Here is a 14,228-nt window from a genome sequence, read left to right as displayed (position 1 = left end):
TTCCCCAGAAAGCCCACCTCTGAGTAGCCACAGTTCTGGGGCTGATGGGCATTTACATGCTCAGCTAAATGACTGCAGATGCCTGGGCTTTCATGGGCATCCTCAGTTAGAACAGAAGGGATGCCCCAATTTGAATGGCCTCCACCCCCTCAGCCTCCCAGGCCCATAGCCAGTGCTTAGAATTGATCCCTCATGCTTTGAGACACTTTCATATGACTCCAGACCTGTGGCACCTCCCCTTCTATCTTCCCTCTCATCCCTGCCTCCCTTCCTCCCACGCTGACTCCCGTGTCCCTCCCTTCAGGCACTCTCCCGTCAAGTGCTTCAGCTCTTGGGGCTCCCCAAGGATCCCATTCTGAAAACCTCACCAAGCCAATCCAGCTGCCAACCTTCCCGCTCCCTCCACAGCACAGCCCCTGAGGCTCACAGCCTCTGTCCCAGAGGGGCGCTCTTCCCAGAAACTGTCAACACATGCCCCCTTTAGACTCCTCTCACCCTCAGCCAGGACTCTGACTCCCACTCCACAAAGGAGGCAGAAGCTGTCAGAGGATTCCCCACATCTTCCCGGCCTCCCAGACTCTGCTCCTACCCCTTCCTTCCTAGCAGGGCCATCTCCTCCCTGGTGCTTGGAGGCTTCCTCTCTCCCTAACCCACACTAAAGCTTCGGGGGCTTTGGTGCTTGAGCATCCTCTTCCTTTCCTCTGTCTCCAGTGGCCCCTTCTCAGCCATAAGAAACAATTTCAGAATCTCCAGAAGAGCAACAAACCTCCCCCAAAGCCCTTGACTCCACCAGCTGCCAATCCCACTCTCTGCCATATCTTCATAGTCAACTATCTAAAAAAAAAACCCACCAACTTTCTTCTCAAGTATAACACACACATGGACAAGTGCCCAAATAAGTGTAAAGGTCAATGGAGTTTTCCAAAGTGAACTTGGCTATACAACCAGCACCCAGATCAAGACATAGAACATCACCAGTGTCCCAGAGGCTCCTGTATCACCCTTCCAGGGTGCCATTATCCCAGAAGACATCACCTATCCTGATTTGTAAAACCACAGGGTAATTTATGATGTTTTATAATTTTATATGAAAGAAATCATACAATCTTTTGTGCCTGGTTTCTTTTGCTCAACATTGTGACATAATGTTCTACTATAAGCAAATAAACATTTGAATTATTTCCAGTGTTGCTATGAACATGATGGAGCATGCCTTTTGGTGGCATGGCCAAGCTTCCTGAAAGAAGTGCACACATGCTTGTACTGAATCAACATCTTTACTTTCCATTCACTCCTCAGTCCACAGCAACCAGGTCCTCCACCCCATGCCCCAGGACCACTCCTTTTTTTTTTTTTTTTTTTTGAGATGGAGTCTCGCTCTGTTGTCCAGACTGGAGTGAAGTGGCACAATTTCGGCTCAATGCAACCTCCGCCTCCCGGGTTCAAGCGATTCTCCTGCCTCTGCTCCCGGGTAGTTGGGACTACAGGTGCCCGCCACCACACTCAGCTAATTTTTTGTATTTTCAGTACAGATGGAGTTTCACCATGTTAGTCAGGATGCGCTCGATCTCCTGACCTCGTGATCCAGCCACCTCGGCCTCCCAAAGTGCTGGGAGGACCAACCTTTGTCAAGAGCACCAGCAGGTCATTTCATGGTGACATCCTCCAGTTACAACTTAGCCACAAATGATGCTGACAGATCCTGTTTTCCTCTAGCCTCTCCAACCCCTCCTGCCTGACCTCTACTGGGAACTCCTGTCCCATCATCTCCCTCATGCTCATGCCCTCAGGCCCTGCCTGGGGCCCTCTCTTTTCCTCTCAAAACTCCCTCAAAGCAGCGTGTTCTGTGCTACCACAATGCCTCCGCACATGCTCTTTCTCCTGCCGGGAATGCCCTTCCCCGGCTTCTACAGCTACCGATCCTTCAGGACTCTGCTTAGACTGACTTCCTCTGAAAATCCTTTCTGTCCTGCTGTACTGACCTCTCAGTGGCCGGGTACCCCATGCAGCAGGGATGCAGACCTCAAGGCAGTGACCACACCATATTGTAACTGCCCGATGACACAAGCTGGGAGTTCATGGGTGCAAACCTATGTCTTCTTCATCCCTATGCCCTCGGCCCCTAATGCTAGGTCTGATGCATAGTGGGTACTCACAAAAATGAGCTGAATGAATCAATATAGATGAATTCGAAAAAGACTGCTAAAAACACAGACTGGAAGTTATGTTTTTAAAAAACACTGTATTTTCTTTGCTGTGAAGACAAGGTATATGAGCTCACAAGGATAAAACATCCTAACTATCATTCAAGGGACCCAATTTCCCAAACTGGGCTGTGCTACACCCACATATTGTCTTTTTTTCAGATGTGGGAGTGGGTTCAGATTCCAGTTCAGCTAACAGTTATTTTGAAATGAATAGCAAACCACATGCCCACCCCTCAGCCATCACTGGGTACAGGCAGACCACAAGCTCTCACCACCTCCCAGACCTTCTTGGCCTGAATAGGGACCTCAAAGTACTGACTTATTCTAGGAATCTCCACAGATTTTTCCACTGCATGCCAAGAAGGAAATCTTCCTGGAATGATTCCACCAGAATCATGGGCCAAGTGTCAGGTTCAGATTGTATTTTCCATCTTTCCCCACGAAAAGAACAATGTGGCCCTTGATAAGGCTGGGAGCCAGGACATTTAGCTTACATTTAAGGGAAGCTGTATCTGGGCTGTGACGCTGAGGACACACAAGGCTGATGTGCCCGACAAGAGGATGAATACAAGAGGCACAGCACGGGCTTAGCCTAAAGCCAAGGAAATCCAAGTGCACAGCCAGGTGGGGTGATATCAGGCCAGAGCCCTGCTCACTCCCCCAGCTCTGCCCAGGCACCAGCCATAGCTTTGGAGTGGGAGGTCTGGGAAAGTAAGTCATAGCCTGTGTTTCGAGGCCCACACATTCTGCTTCCGCCACACAGAGCTTGAGCAGGATGGATTAGCTTCCTACAGTCTGGAAAAGCACTGGACAGGATGTCTGCCCTCCCCAGCCAGGCAGCAGCACATTTCTGCATCATGACGTTTTTCTCCAGATCCAAGGGCAATGTTTAAGACCAAGTGACCTGTTAAAAGCCTGAAGGCACACTTTGAAGGCAGGTCCAAAGGTAAGGCCATAGCAGTGACCTGCTCTCCAAAACCATGTCAGCAAAAATTCACATTGTAAAACTCAAGACAAAAAGACACTGGAAAGTGCTCTTTAAAAAGCAACATAAACCTGAAGGGCATTTCTGAATTCTGGGTTGGCTCTGGATGTCAGCCTCTGGAGAGGAAGGGCTGTGTTGTTATTTTTCTGACAGAGTTTAGTAGAATATGGTAGAAATCCTTGAACCCATATGACTTAATGGTAAAAATCGATATTCAATAAAGCGTTATTTATCATGATCCACTGACATGAATAATCCTGGTTATAGGGCTGGTCACAGATCTGCCAAATGCCTTAGAGGCTGCATCTGCAGAAGGCATGCAGCGCCCCAGTTCACTGCCCACTGAGAGCTGCCATCAAGATGGGCCAATCCTCAGTTTGGAATAAGAAGGCTGGAGACTTCCTGCCCATTCAGGGCAAGGCAAGTGACATCCACGTCATCAGATGAGATGGAAAGGCAGCACTGGGAAGGGCCCTGGCCTGGGAATTATGAGAACAGGGCACAAGTCTTGGTGCTTCTACTTGCTGATGGTGTCCCCTTGGAGCAAGCAGACTTGGTGACAATCCTGCTCACCTCACAGGCTGTGCTGAGGCCCCAGTGGTGCAGAGAGAGGGTGGACAGCATGCTATAGAAATGCAGAGGGTTGTGCCTGTGCTGTGTCCTCTTGCACATTCTGCCTCCCCCAGGAAGCCTTCCTTGATTATTCCTGCCACTGTTGATGTGTGTTCTCCTCTGTCAACTCCAAGCACAGAGGGTGTCATTTCTGCTTGTGTGCTTTGCCTGACAGCCTTGCTCATGGCACACCAGCTCCAGCCTGTGGAGCATCTGTATTGTCCTTTCACACACTGCCCCATCTCCCACTTGGCACCTTTAGCCACCCTCATGGCAGATGAGAAATTGGGGACACTGGTGGCAGAGAAGTTAAATGACTGGCTCACAGTTCCCCAGCAAGTGGTGGAGGTAGGACTCAAACCAAGGCTCTCAGACGCCAAACCTCACACTCTCTCCCCAGTCCCCAACACAAAGGCCAGGTAGAGGCAGAAAGCAGGGGAGTGAGAGCTGTTTCCCAGAGAGAAATGACCCCAGTGAGAAAGGACCTCCCTCAGCACATGATCCAGCTGCCCATGACTCTGCTGACTCAGCTCTGGGAGGTGCCAAGCTCTCACACTAGACGTCCCAATGCACACTGTCCATCTGCATCTGGCCACTCTTATGCTGGGCACTGGGAGGTGCAGGAGGGACCCAGTGTCTGGAGCCAGGCACCAGACAAGGCTCAGCCCATTTCAAAGAGGGCATCAAAGACTCCAGCAGTCACCTGCTAGGCCACCAGGGAAGGGTGCAGGTAGCCGTGGCTGGGGATCTGCGTGCCTCTGCTTACCTGTTGTGCCACTTGTGAAACACACAATGGAGAGGTCATCAGGCTGTGGGGGCTGCAGGGGTGAGAAGAGGAGTGTGTTAGGGAGACCCAGTGTGGCCAACCAGGGCCCAAGATGCCTGAGCTCCCCCACCAGCCAGGCCCATGTGTATGCTGTATGTGGGTGTGAGCATGTGTTGGGCATGCCTGCATGCTCCTGTGTGCTGCACTCAGAAAGGTGGGCAGGTGAGCGCTCAGGAAAAAGAGAAAGAAGTTGAGGAAACCTAACTGGGGTGTGAACACTAATCTGTCCCACCAACTTCATATCTGGTCCCACTGCCTCCCCTACTTGAGTCTGGGCTGCATTATCCTAGGTGGGATTGGGTTGCAATGGCTACATCTCAGTCTCTATCAAAGCTCTGACCTTTCTAGTGGATGTGACCCAGTTTCCTCCCTCCTTCCCATGTTCTCCCAAGTATCTGGGGTTAAGCTTGGGAGCATGTGTGGCTCGGTCACTGAGCTGCTCACTGTGTCACCAAGGCTGCTCTGCATCAGCCCTTGCCCTGGCACTGGGCACACAGTCTGGGGTCACCAGAAGGAGCCCACCAAGTCTGACTGCATGTAGAGGATGGTTTCCCAGAGGAGGTGACAGTTGAGATGGAAGGGCAAGCAAGATTTCTCCAGATGAAGTGTGGGTGGGTGTTTTGGGGAGAGGAACCAGCCTGGGCACAGGCAGAGGCACAAGAGACAAAGGGTGCTGAGGGATGGGAGAGTGGTTCTCTAAGACTGAGCCCTGATGTGTGGGAGATGGGCAAACACCAGGGGCTACCCATGCAGTGCCCTGGGAAGCCGGGGGTGACTTGCTCAGGCCTGTGTGAAGGGAGAGGGAAGGACTGAGCTGGAGGGAGGCCTGGAGGCCAGATGGCTTTTAGAAAGTTGAAAACCCCCACATGGCCCATCCCAGGGGCAGCTGTCCTCACTGTGGCTCAACCCCAGGAAGTATCACATGGGAATGACGCACAGAAAAGTTCACAAAGCAAAGATGAACAAAGACAGCAGATGCCACAAGGCCATTTGGCACAAGAGTCCATTTCTGGTTCTGTTGCTGCTTCTGTCTACTGCATCTTCTGGAGAGTTTGCCATATTCATAGGGAGAAAATAAGACTTCCCAAATAAGTTAATTGAAGAACCAAGGGTGGCCAGGATTGGCAGCTCTTTTTTCTCCCTCCCAAATACCTGACTCCTGTTCCAGGTCCTTCCCTGGGTCCTTGGCCCACAGAAGTCCTGGACACCCAAGTGGGCATTTCCTGGCTTGCACACAGGAGTTTCTTTTTTTTTTTTTGAGACGGAGTCTCCCTCTGTCGCCCAGGCTGGAGTGCAGTGACCAGATCTCAGCTCACTGCAAGCTCTGCCTCCCAGGTTTACGCCATTCTCCTGCCTTAGCCTCCCGAGTAGCTGGGACTACAGGCGCCCGCCACCTCGCCCGGCTAGTTTTTTGTATTTTTTAGTAGAGACGGGGTTTCACCGTGTTGGCCAGGATGGTCTCGATCTCCTGACCTCGTGATCCACCCGTCTCGGCCTCCCAAAGTGCTGGGATTACAGGCTTGAAGGAGTTTCTTATTAACACAGAGGTGCTGGTCTGTGCACAGAGAGGGACTCTGTAAGGACAAGCCCTGCACACCATCTTACTCAGTAAAGACCTGAAGGCAGATTAGCTTACCACAGGAGCATGGTGATTCTCTTGGCCACAGTCCTGAAAGAAGAAAATGTTGTTTTTAAATGCTCAAAATTTCTCTCTCTCTCTCTCTCTCTGTCCCTCTGTCTCTGTCTCTCTGTCTCTGTCTCTCTCTGTCACACACACATACATACACACACATATACCCCACACACACACAAAAAAAAAATCAGAATAAACAGCTCAGTAGGCCTCACTCCCGCATCAAGCCCAAAGTTTAAGATTCCAAAGAGGTAACTGAGGTGGTCATGGCAGACACAATCTCAGTGGCCTCTTCTCAGACAGACGTCTAAGCCTGAGGCTCCTGGGAGACAGGGAGGGTGACTAGAGGTTCTAGGCCACCCCACACATTACAGACAGGGAGCCTGAGCCCCAGGGAGAGGCTAAGCAGTGTGCACATGCCAACTGTGTGATGGCAATCCGGGTGTGAGCATGTTGGGCTTAAAGTGCTCTTGGCACAGCTGGGCACATGCTCAGGATGCAGCAGCTGGGTGGACTAGGCTTCTGGATGAGCAGTCAGTGCTGGTGGGGCAGGTGGGGGCTACCAGTGTAGGTCAGCTGCCAGTGCCAGGGAGGGATACAATGCATAGGCATTACCAGTACAGTGGGGAGCACACAGGGAGGCAGGAGGAGAAGGAGGGCCTGGGGCCTAGATCCAGTAGGGCACAGTGGGGGGTCAGCGGCTGCTGGGCAGGGCCTGAGGCCTTGGAGGCCAGAATGTCCTGTGTCACCCCAGCAGACCACAAACTGCCACCAACCTGATGTCTCTGGGGAGGCCAGGCACAGAAACATCCGTTCTGCTGGCCGCTGGGGGTCTGGATCACGTTTGCAAGAACCTCTCCCAGACTCCTGGACCTATGTCTCTAGTCCTCAGACACAGACAGGCTAAGGCTAGCTGGAAATGAGGAAGCTCCAGAGGCTGCGTGAGTACCTCTGAGGTAAGCTGGCACCACGGTCCACCAGTCAGCACCTAGTGCGAGGCTGGATTAACTGATCCAGCCACAGAGCCTATTTCCCAGAGGATGCCTGTGGGCACCAACCCCACCACCCACCACCAGCCCTTGCAAAGCCTGCCCTGTCTGGACACTGATATACCCTGAGGGCCCAAAACAGCCACCCCAGGGCATGAGAGGGACAGATAACCAGAAGTTCTGACTTGGTGACCAGCCAGGGTAGCCCAGCAAACCGCCCAGAAGCAGACCCTCACCTCCACGGCCTGCATGGACTTAATGACCACCCCGCACTTCTGCCCTCTCTCTTTCAGGGCTTCTTCGAATGGGTCCATGAGGATAATCAGCTTGAGGCCTGGAGTCTCCTTCCTCTCCACATGCTCTAGCAGAAGCACAGCCTTCTGAGGTTTGTCCACAATCACGGTGCTGATGTCCGCTGCAGGGGGCCATCAAGGACAGTCAGGCCATGTGGGCCCAGGCCATGAGTGCAGGCAGCATGTGCCAGGCAGCACTTCCATGGGCCGTGTGCCCATAGCTTATGTGTAAACAAATACATAAGACAGGCCTCACGTACAGAGGAACGTGCCATGGGCCCTAGGTGGAACCAAGGGCAGAAGGCCAGGGAACCTCTTCAAGCAGATTCCAAGCTTCCCTTTGTTCCAGGTTCTGCCCCCATCATCCCAGGTCTGCTTGAGATATTTACCACCCCCTGCATCTGTGCAAAGCTGTCATGAACTTCAGAGGGTTGTACCCTGTGTGGAGGGTGCTGCAGAGGTTCCTTCTTGGCAGCTGAGCCCTGTGGAAGGAACCTACAGGTGAAGTCTGACTGGGGACAGCTTGACTCAGGAAGCCAACTCAGGACCCACAGTGTAAGCCCCTAGTATTTTTTGAGAGCAAAGTGCCTCTTACAAGTGTCAGACAATCAGCATAACCTGAGAAGCTGGAGGCTAGGGGCCAGCTGCCAGTGGCAGGGTGGGGTGGCAGTGGGCTTACCTGTATTGATGATGTAGCGGATAGCTCCAGGGCCCAGGGTGTCATAGAGCGGGACCACCACCATGGAATATGTGTAGCAGGCCAGCTCCGCAATGATCCACTATGGAGACACACAAGGCAGCAGGTGGGGAAAGAGGGAAGATTAGAGGGCTGTCCTGCCCTTAGGCCCAGGTAACCAGGGTCCCTGCTCTAAGCCCTATGCCTGTGGCAAGGAATCCATGAGGTTAATGGGTTGTGTCTGCTTACCCACAGCCTTGTGGATCAGGCCTGTCCCAGGGAATTCTGTAACTCCCGGATTTCATGTCCAAACTGCCCCAAGGACAGCTCCACGGCCCACATGAGCCTATGCCTCAGGTCTTTCCTCCCCACCGGCTCAAGGGGCAGCTGTTGGTAGAGCTGGGTGGGGTGTGGATGGAGCGTGACTGGGGTGGCCAGTGCTGATGAGGGGTAGAGCCAGGGTGGGAAGAGGAGTGGTGGCATAGCCCAAGGGTCTCTGTTTTTTCTTTTGTCCTGGGCCCTACAGACAGTGAAAGCAGGACTATTCCATGGTAGCCAAGCCCTACCCCACGAATCCCTCTAAACCAGTCAAGGTGGATGCTCACCTCTGGCCGATTTTGTGCAAAAACACCAATAAACTGATCGGTGCATGCTTTACAATTGTGCTGGAGAAGTCCAGACCCCAGAAATTCAGCCCGGTCGGCCACCTGCACACAGATGTGGGGAGGTGATGAGAAAACAAGGACTCTTCAACAGGGGAAGGAGATCCCCAGGAGGCATTCTTTTTTTTTTTTTTTTTTTTTTTTTGAAATGGAGTCTCGATCTGTCATCCAGGCTGGAGTGCAGTGGCACAATCTCTGCTCACTGCAACCTCTGCCTCCCAAATTCAAGCAATTCTCCTGTCTTAGCCTCCTGAGTAGCTGGGATTACAGGTGCATACCACCACACCTGGCTAATTTTTCATATTTTAGTAGATACAGGGTTTCACTGCCCAGGCTGGTCTCAAACTCCTGAGCTCAGGCAGTCCACCCGCCTTGGCCTCCCAAAGTGCTAGGATTACAGGCATGGGCCACCACGCCCGGCCAGGATTCTTCTAGATCTGAGGGACCTTCCTGACTCCCAACCCAGGTATGCTGGAAGTCTTTCAAGGCTGTTGCCAGGAGTTTGGCAGACAGACCAGGGAAATAAATGACCCTCCGAGACCCAGCAGGTGCCCGCATCCCTCCCTACCCGCCCTGAGTGCCAGATCTGTATGGGTGGCCAGGGTGGGGCCTGTCCTCTATCACTCACCTCCTGGTAGGACAGCCACTGGTAAGGCTGGTTGGGCTTCCTGAAACCAAGACAGGGCCCATTCCCTGCAGAGAGATAAGAAAGCCTTGTGGCAGGGAGGGGTCAGAGTGGATGTGCCACCTGCATCCGCCCATCAGAAACCTGGATGGACATCCCATACTGTAGTGTGTCCATGGGCCAAGTGAACTTCCCTCCTGCACTGCCAGCTACCTGTCTAATCTGCTGAAGCCCAAGAGGGCCCAAAGCACACAAGTATGGCATCACCCCAGGGATCAGGGAGGTCTGAAATGGGGAATGATGCAGTGCCCAGTCCCCACCGTAACTTGTGTGGTGATCCCTGTTACAGACCCAAAGGATACAGACACCTGGGGGCCACTGGGAAGAGGTGGTAGGCTGCCTCTCTTTGCCTCTTACCCTGAGAGCACCCAGACATCTCAGAGGTTCAGGTTCAGAACCATGCCAGCCAGTGGCCTGACAGCTCAAGGCTCCCCAAGAGTATAGAGTGTGGGCCAAGAGATAGCCTAAGGTCAAGCTGTCCCAAGGGCTGGAACAAAGCTGAGGTCAGCCCTTTAGCCATATAATGCAGCTGCTTCTCTGACTGGTAGGAGGAAGGCCAGGAGTAGCTTCTCTCCACTGAACCTGGGGATAGCTCACCGGCCATGTCCCTGGTATCATGCTTGTATACCCATCCTCGCACCCACTCAACCCCTGTCACATAGCCCCTCCACACCCCCACAACCCTTCTCACCTGAGATGCTAAGCCCACGGCGGAACACCTGGTACATGGTCCGGGCATCATCATAGTAGTGGGTAAGTAGCTGAGGGCCAGACCCAATCACAGATCGCCGTGCCCCGCCACTGTCCTACAAGCCAAGCACCGGCCAGAGAAGTTGGCTGACGCAGGTAGGGGTGCCAGGAGAGGGCCGCAGCATGCACAAGGCTGTACACAGCTCAGATGTACAACCCGTGCATGCAGTTAGCACTGTGGCATCTGTGTGCCCACGTACACATGGACTACACACACCTGGACTGTACACACTCGATCTGCATGTAGCCACACTCCAACATAGTTGGCTCATGCATGAAGGCTGGGTATGCCAGTGTCCTCACATACAAACTCCACACACACATACAGCTTTCACACAGCAGGTCAGCATATACAGAATGTCCAGAGTTTTTAGTTACTGTTCATACACACCCATGGCTCATTCATACAACACAGTGGGGAGTATTGGCTGGATTCAGGAACAACCTGCCAAGGTATCTCCCATCCCATCACCTACTGCTATGCCCGAGTTAAGGATCAGTTGGGTGTGGTGTTAGCTAAGAAGGCTGCCACCCATCATTCACGTAATGATGTGAGTTAGAGGACTGTGCTGAAGGTTCTGTCCCAGACACAGAGGCCTAGGAGGCTAAGAAGGGAGGACAGGCTGAATTATGTTCATGTGCAATGAGGGAGGAGAGGCAGGCAGCAAGTTCCTGGGCCCAAAGAGGCACGGCTGCAGAGTGGAAGGTGGCAAACCCCCTCGGTGCTGGTGAGTAGGGCGAAGAGCCAGCCTTTTCCTGCCTCCTCCCCTTCCACCCTGTCACCCCTCCCCAGGGGCGAGAGTTTCACAGCTCTCCAGTTTCACAGCTCCACCTCTTCTTCAAGCACTATTTGAGCTACCCTGGGCTGGGCCAGAACCTGCCACCTCTTGGAACAGCAGGTCTAAGGAAAAAAACATCTGTGAGAACCAGAAAGCAAACAGCCAAACTCAAAACCACAGGGAGCTCCCAACTGTTTTGGAGCGGAAAGTTCTGCTTGGCCAGTGCTTTCAAGAACCAAGCCCACCTAAGACCTGCAAGAGAAGCTGGGACACATCCAATCAGACCCAGTTGGCACCTGGGCAACAGATATGGTACAAGGAGAGACTGTATGCCAGGGACAGAAGAGGCTCAACAACTGGGCATGTGTGTTAGCGAGCAGCTGCCAAGCTGGGCTTCGAAGGATGCACAGGGGTTGCCGGGCAGAGTGAGAAGGAGAGAACAGCAACCTGGGCATAGGCAGCATCACATGCAAATGCACCAGCAGGAGGCACAGGTGCGTTTGGGGAACTGTAGGCAATTCATGGAGCTCCAGATGGCAATGATTGGGGAGGAGGCCAGAGAGGTTGCAGATCAAGGAAAAGAATATAGACTTGAGGTTGAGGGTAATGGGGAGCCAGGAGAGGATTTCAGGCCAGGGGAAGTGACATGATCTGAATTGTTTCTCACCACATAGCAGGCACAGTCAATGCTGCCAGGCCCTGTCTGATCTGGGCCCCTCTTGCCTCTCCCATCTCGTTTCCTACCACTGTCTCCTTTGCCTACTCTGGTGCAGCCACTCTCGCTTTCTGTGCTCCTGGGGGATGAGGCAATGGAGGGTGCAGTCATTCCAGGAAGGGAGGCATTAGCTTCATCCCATGTCCTGTCTTCCAGACCCACAAGGTGACTCACTCAGTGGCCCCTACACATGAGCCAGGGTCATCCATCTCACCATTCTGACACCATCCAGACCACTGTCACCTCCAACCCAGGTGCCTGCAGCTGCTTTCTTACGCTTGCCCCTGTCACACCCACCCTTCTATGGCACAAACTGGCTATGTCTCTCCCTACTGAAAACCTCTAATAGCTCCACGCTGTTCCCCCTGCTGGTCCCTGCACAGTTCATGGAGTTCTGTCCTTGCTGACCTCTCCAGATGTGATATAATCACAAGCTTAACCAAAAACAGCTGTCCTTAGTGACTTCTCTGGGTCATCACACCCAATCTTTACCACACCTTAGAAAGCAGGTACTCTTTTTATTACACCCTTTACAACTGAGGGCCCTGAGACTCAGAGAGTTAAGAAACTGCCCAGGGCCATACAACTCAGAGGCATAGCCAGGCTTCAAACCCAGGACTGCCAGTCACCAAAGGCCATTCTCCACAGCACTTGGCCGGCCCATCTCCAGCCCCTCTCCACTACCCAGCATCCCACACAAAGCCCCCATGTGCTTCAGCACACACCTGCACCTTTGCACATACCATTCTTCTGCTGGAAAAATGCCCTGAAGATCCCAGCCCCTACCTCAACCTGCACTCTCCCCTACAAGGCAAAACAAAACATGCTTATGATAGCCAAGGTGCATTGTCAAGAGCAAAAGGCAAGGTGCACAACAGGGTATGTGGTGGATATGAGTAAAAACACGGTGAGTGTCTCTACACATCTGCTCATGGCCAGGACACAGCATTAGCAGGTTGCCTCAGGGAAAGAGAACTGGGAGAGCAGGAAAGAAGACAGAAGCTTTTCAGTACATTCCATTTGTTTCTTTTGGACTATGTGAATACATTATCTATTCCAAATGAACAGAATTAAAGAGGAGCAAATTTTTAAAAGGCAAAAATAAATTCCATAAACTTAGTAATGAAACACACCTCACCAGTCCTTCCAGTCTTAGCCTAGAACACCCTTGTCCACTGGCCCCTGTATCGTCTTCCCCTTGGTGGCACCATGTGTGAGTCCACGTGCTCAGGGAGAGCAGGGCCAGAGGTAGGCTGAATCCTGGGTCCCAGGACCAGACCGGGAGAGTTTGGGAGGGAATCTACCAGGCAGCTCCTCATGAACCTGCTTAGGCTTCCTACTGTAATACCAATGAGCCAAGGCCCTCCTACCCGAGAAGCAGGCAAACCGGAGGCCCAGTGGAAGGCCCAGGTCAGGCTCTGCCCAGAGGCAGTTGCTGGGAGAGGCAGGAGTGCCTGGTAAGAGACCCTGCCCAAGGCTGCTGCAGAGCTAGGTGACTGACTGCCAGGAGAGACAGAGCTTCCCTGGGCCATGTGAGGTCAAATAAGCCACAAGTCTGGTTTCAACTTCCAAGATGCCTGTCTTCTGCCCCCTACTTTCCGCAGTGGAACGTCTCCTACCCTGCTCACCTCTACTTCTTCTGACTGCATCAGGAGGTTGCATGGCGGCTGCAAGGCCTTTGGCCGGTGAGTGAACCAGTAGGCGAGGATGGCGGCCAGGGCACCCATACTCACGAGGGTGGTGGCCGAGAGGCTGCGGAAAAACTGGCCTAAGTCGCCTAGCTCAGGCAGTCGCAGTATCCTCAGGATCTCCTGTGTCTGCATCTTCTCCAGAAGTGAGAGGACAAACTCTGTTGAAAACAAGAGTCAGATGAGGCAAGAGACCTGACGAGCAGGTTAGGGAGGGGTCCTGGGTCACAGGACCTGATATCTGGTCTGATACACCACAGGGCAGGCCCTGGGGGAGTTCGGATGTACAGAGTGCACCCCAGAAGCTGGCTACCTAGAAGGGCTTTTCCCAGGAAGAGGCCAGAACCTTCTGCCGTCACACATCCTGCCCAGTTTTCCTGAGAACCACACGCTCAGGCCCTGGGCCATGGCTGACAGCTGCTTCCATATTTTCCAGGACCACTGCTCTGGCAGCTCTGGGAATGATGCCTCCCGGGCCTCAGGGCCTGGGTGCTCTGTTCTCCTGTGTGACTGCTGTCATAGCGTTTTACTTATCTTTGCTCCTGGGGTGTGGAGAAGAGGGAAGGGCAGTAGAAGTGCTCAGCACGGTGCCCAGGGGTGAAGGAATGCAGGCTCCTCCCACTCTACTTCTAATCTCCTAACTCCAGGCCATGACCCTGAGCGAGACTGAGACCGAAGCGGGGCAGGGCAGACTGCAGATCAGCCCTGACAAATACTCCAGCCGTCAT

At 53.1% G+C, this 14,228-nt stretch overlaps 1 protein-coding gene across 9 annotated transcripts in view; it reads right to left on the bottom strand.

Annotated features, from left to right (window-relative positions):
- The window catches only part of ACSL6 (acyl-CoA synthetase long chain family member 6), a 59,340-nt gene that overhangs the window by 27,761 nt on the left and 17,351 nt on the right, over nt 1-14,228 (bottom strand). For 8 of the 9 annotated variants that reach the window (XM_073010710.1, XM_038008233.2, XM_038008240.2 and 5 more), the window contains exons 2-9: nt 13,441-13,661; nt 10,260-10,374; nt 9,512-9,576; nt 8,827-8,928; nt 8,225-8,324; nt 7,489-7,667; nt 6,267-6,299; nt 4,571-4,622 (exon numbers count right to left, since the gene is read on the bottom strand). In XM_073010710.1, coding sequence (XP_072866811.1) covers nt 4,571-4,622; nt 6,267-6,299; nt 7,489-7,667; nt 8,225-8,324; nt 8,827-8,928; nt 9,512-9,576; nt 10,260-10,374; nt 13,441-13,635 — 841 coding nt within the window. In that variant the 5' untranslated portion in view covers nt 13,636-13,661. Of the gene's footprint in view, nt 1-4,570; nt 4,623-6,266; nt 6,300-7,488; nt 7,668-8,224; nt 8,325-8,826; nt 8,929-9,511; nt 9,577-10,259; nt 10,375-13,440; nt 13,662-13,813; nt 14,049-14,228 lie in introns of those variants that run through there. The other variant, XM_038008229.2, reaches the window with a different exon arrangement.

The sequence above is a fragment of the Chlorocebus sabaeus genome, chromosome 23 (genome assembly GCF_047675955.1).
Source record: "Chlorocebus sabaeus isolate Y175 chromosome 23, mChlSab1.0.hap1, whole genome shotgun sequence".
Lineage (NCBI taxonomy): Eukaryota > Metazoa > Chordata > Mammalia > Primates > Cercopithecidae > Chlorocebus > Chlorocebus sabaeus.
This window is presented reverse-complemented; position numbering and strand designations above follow the sequence as displayed.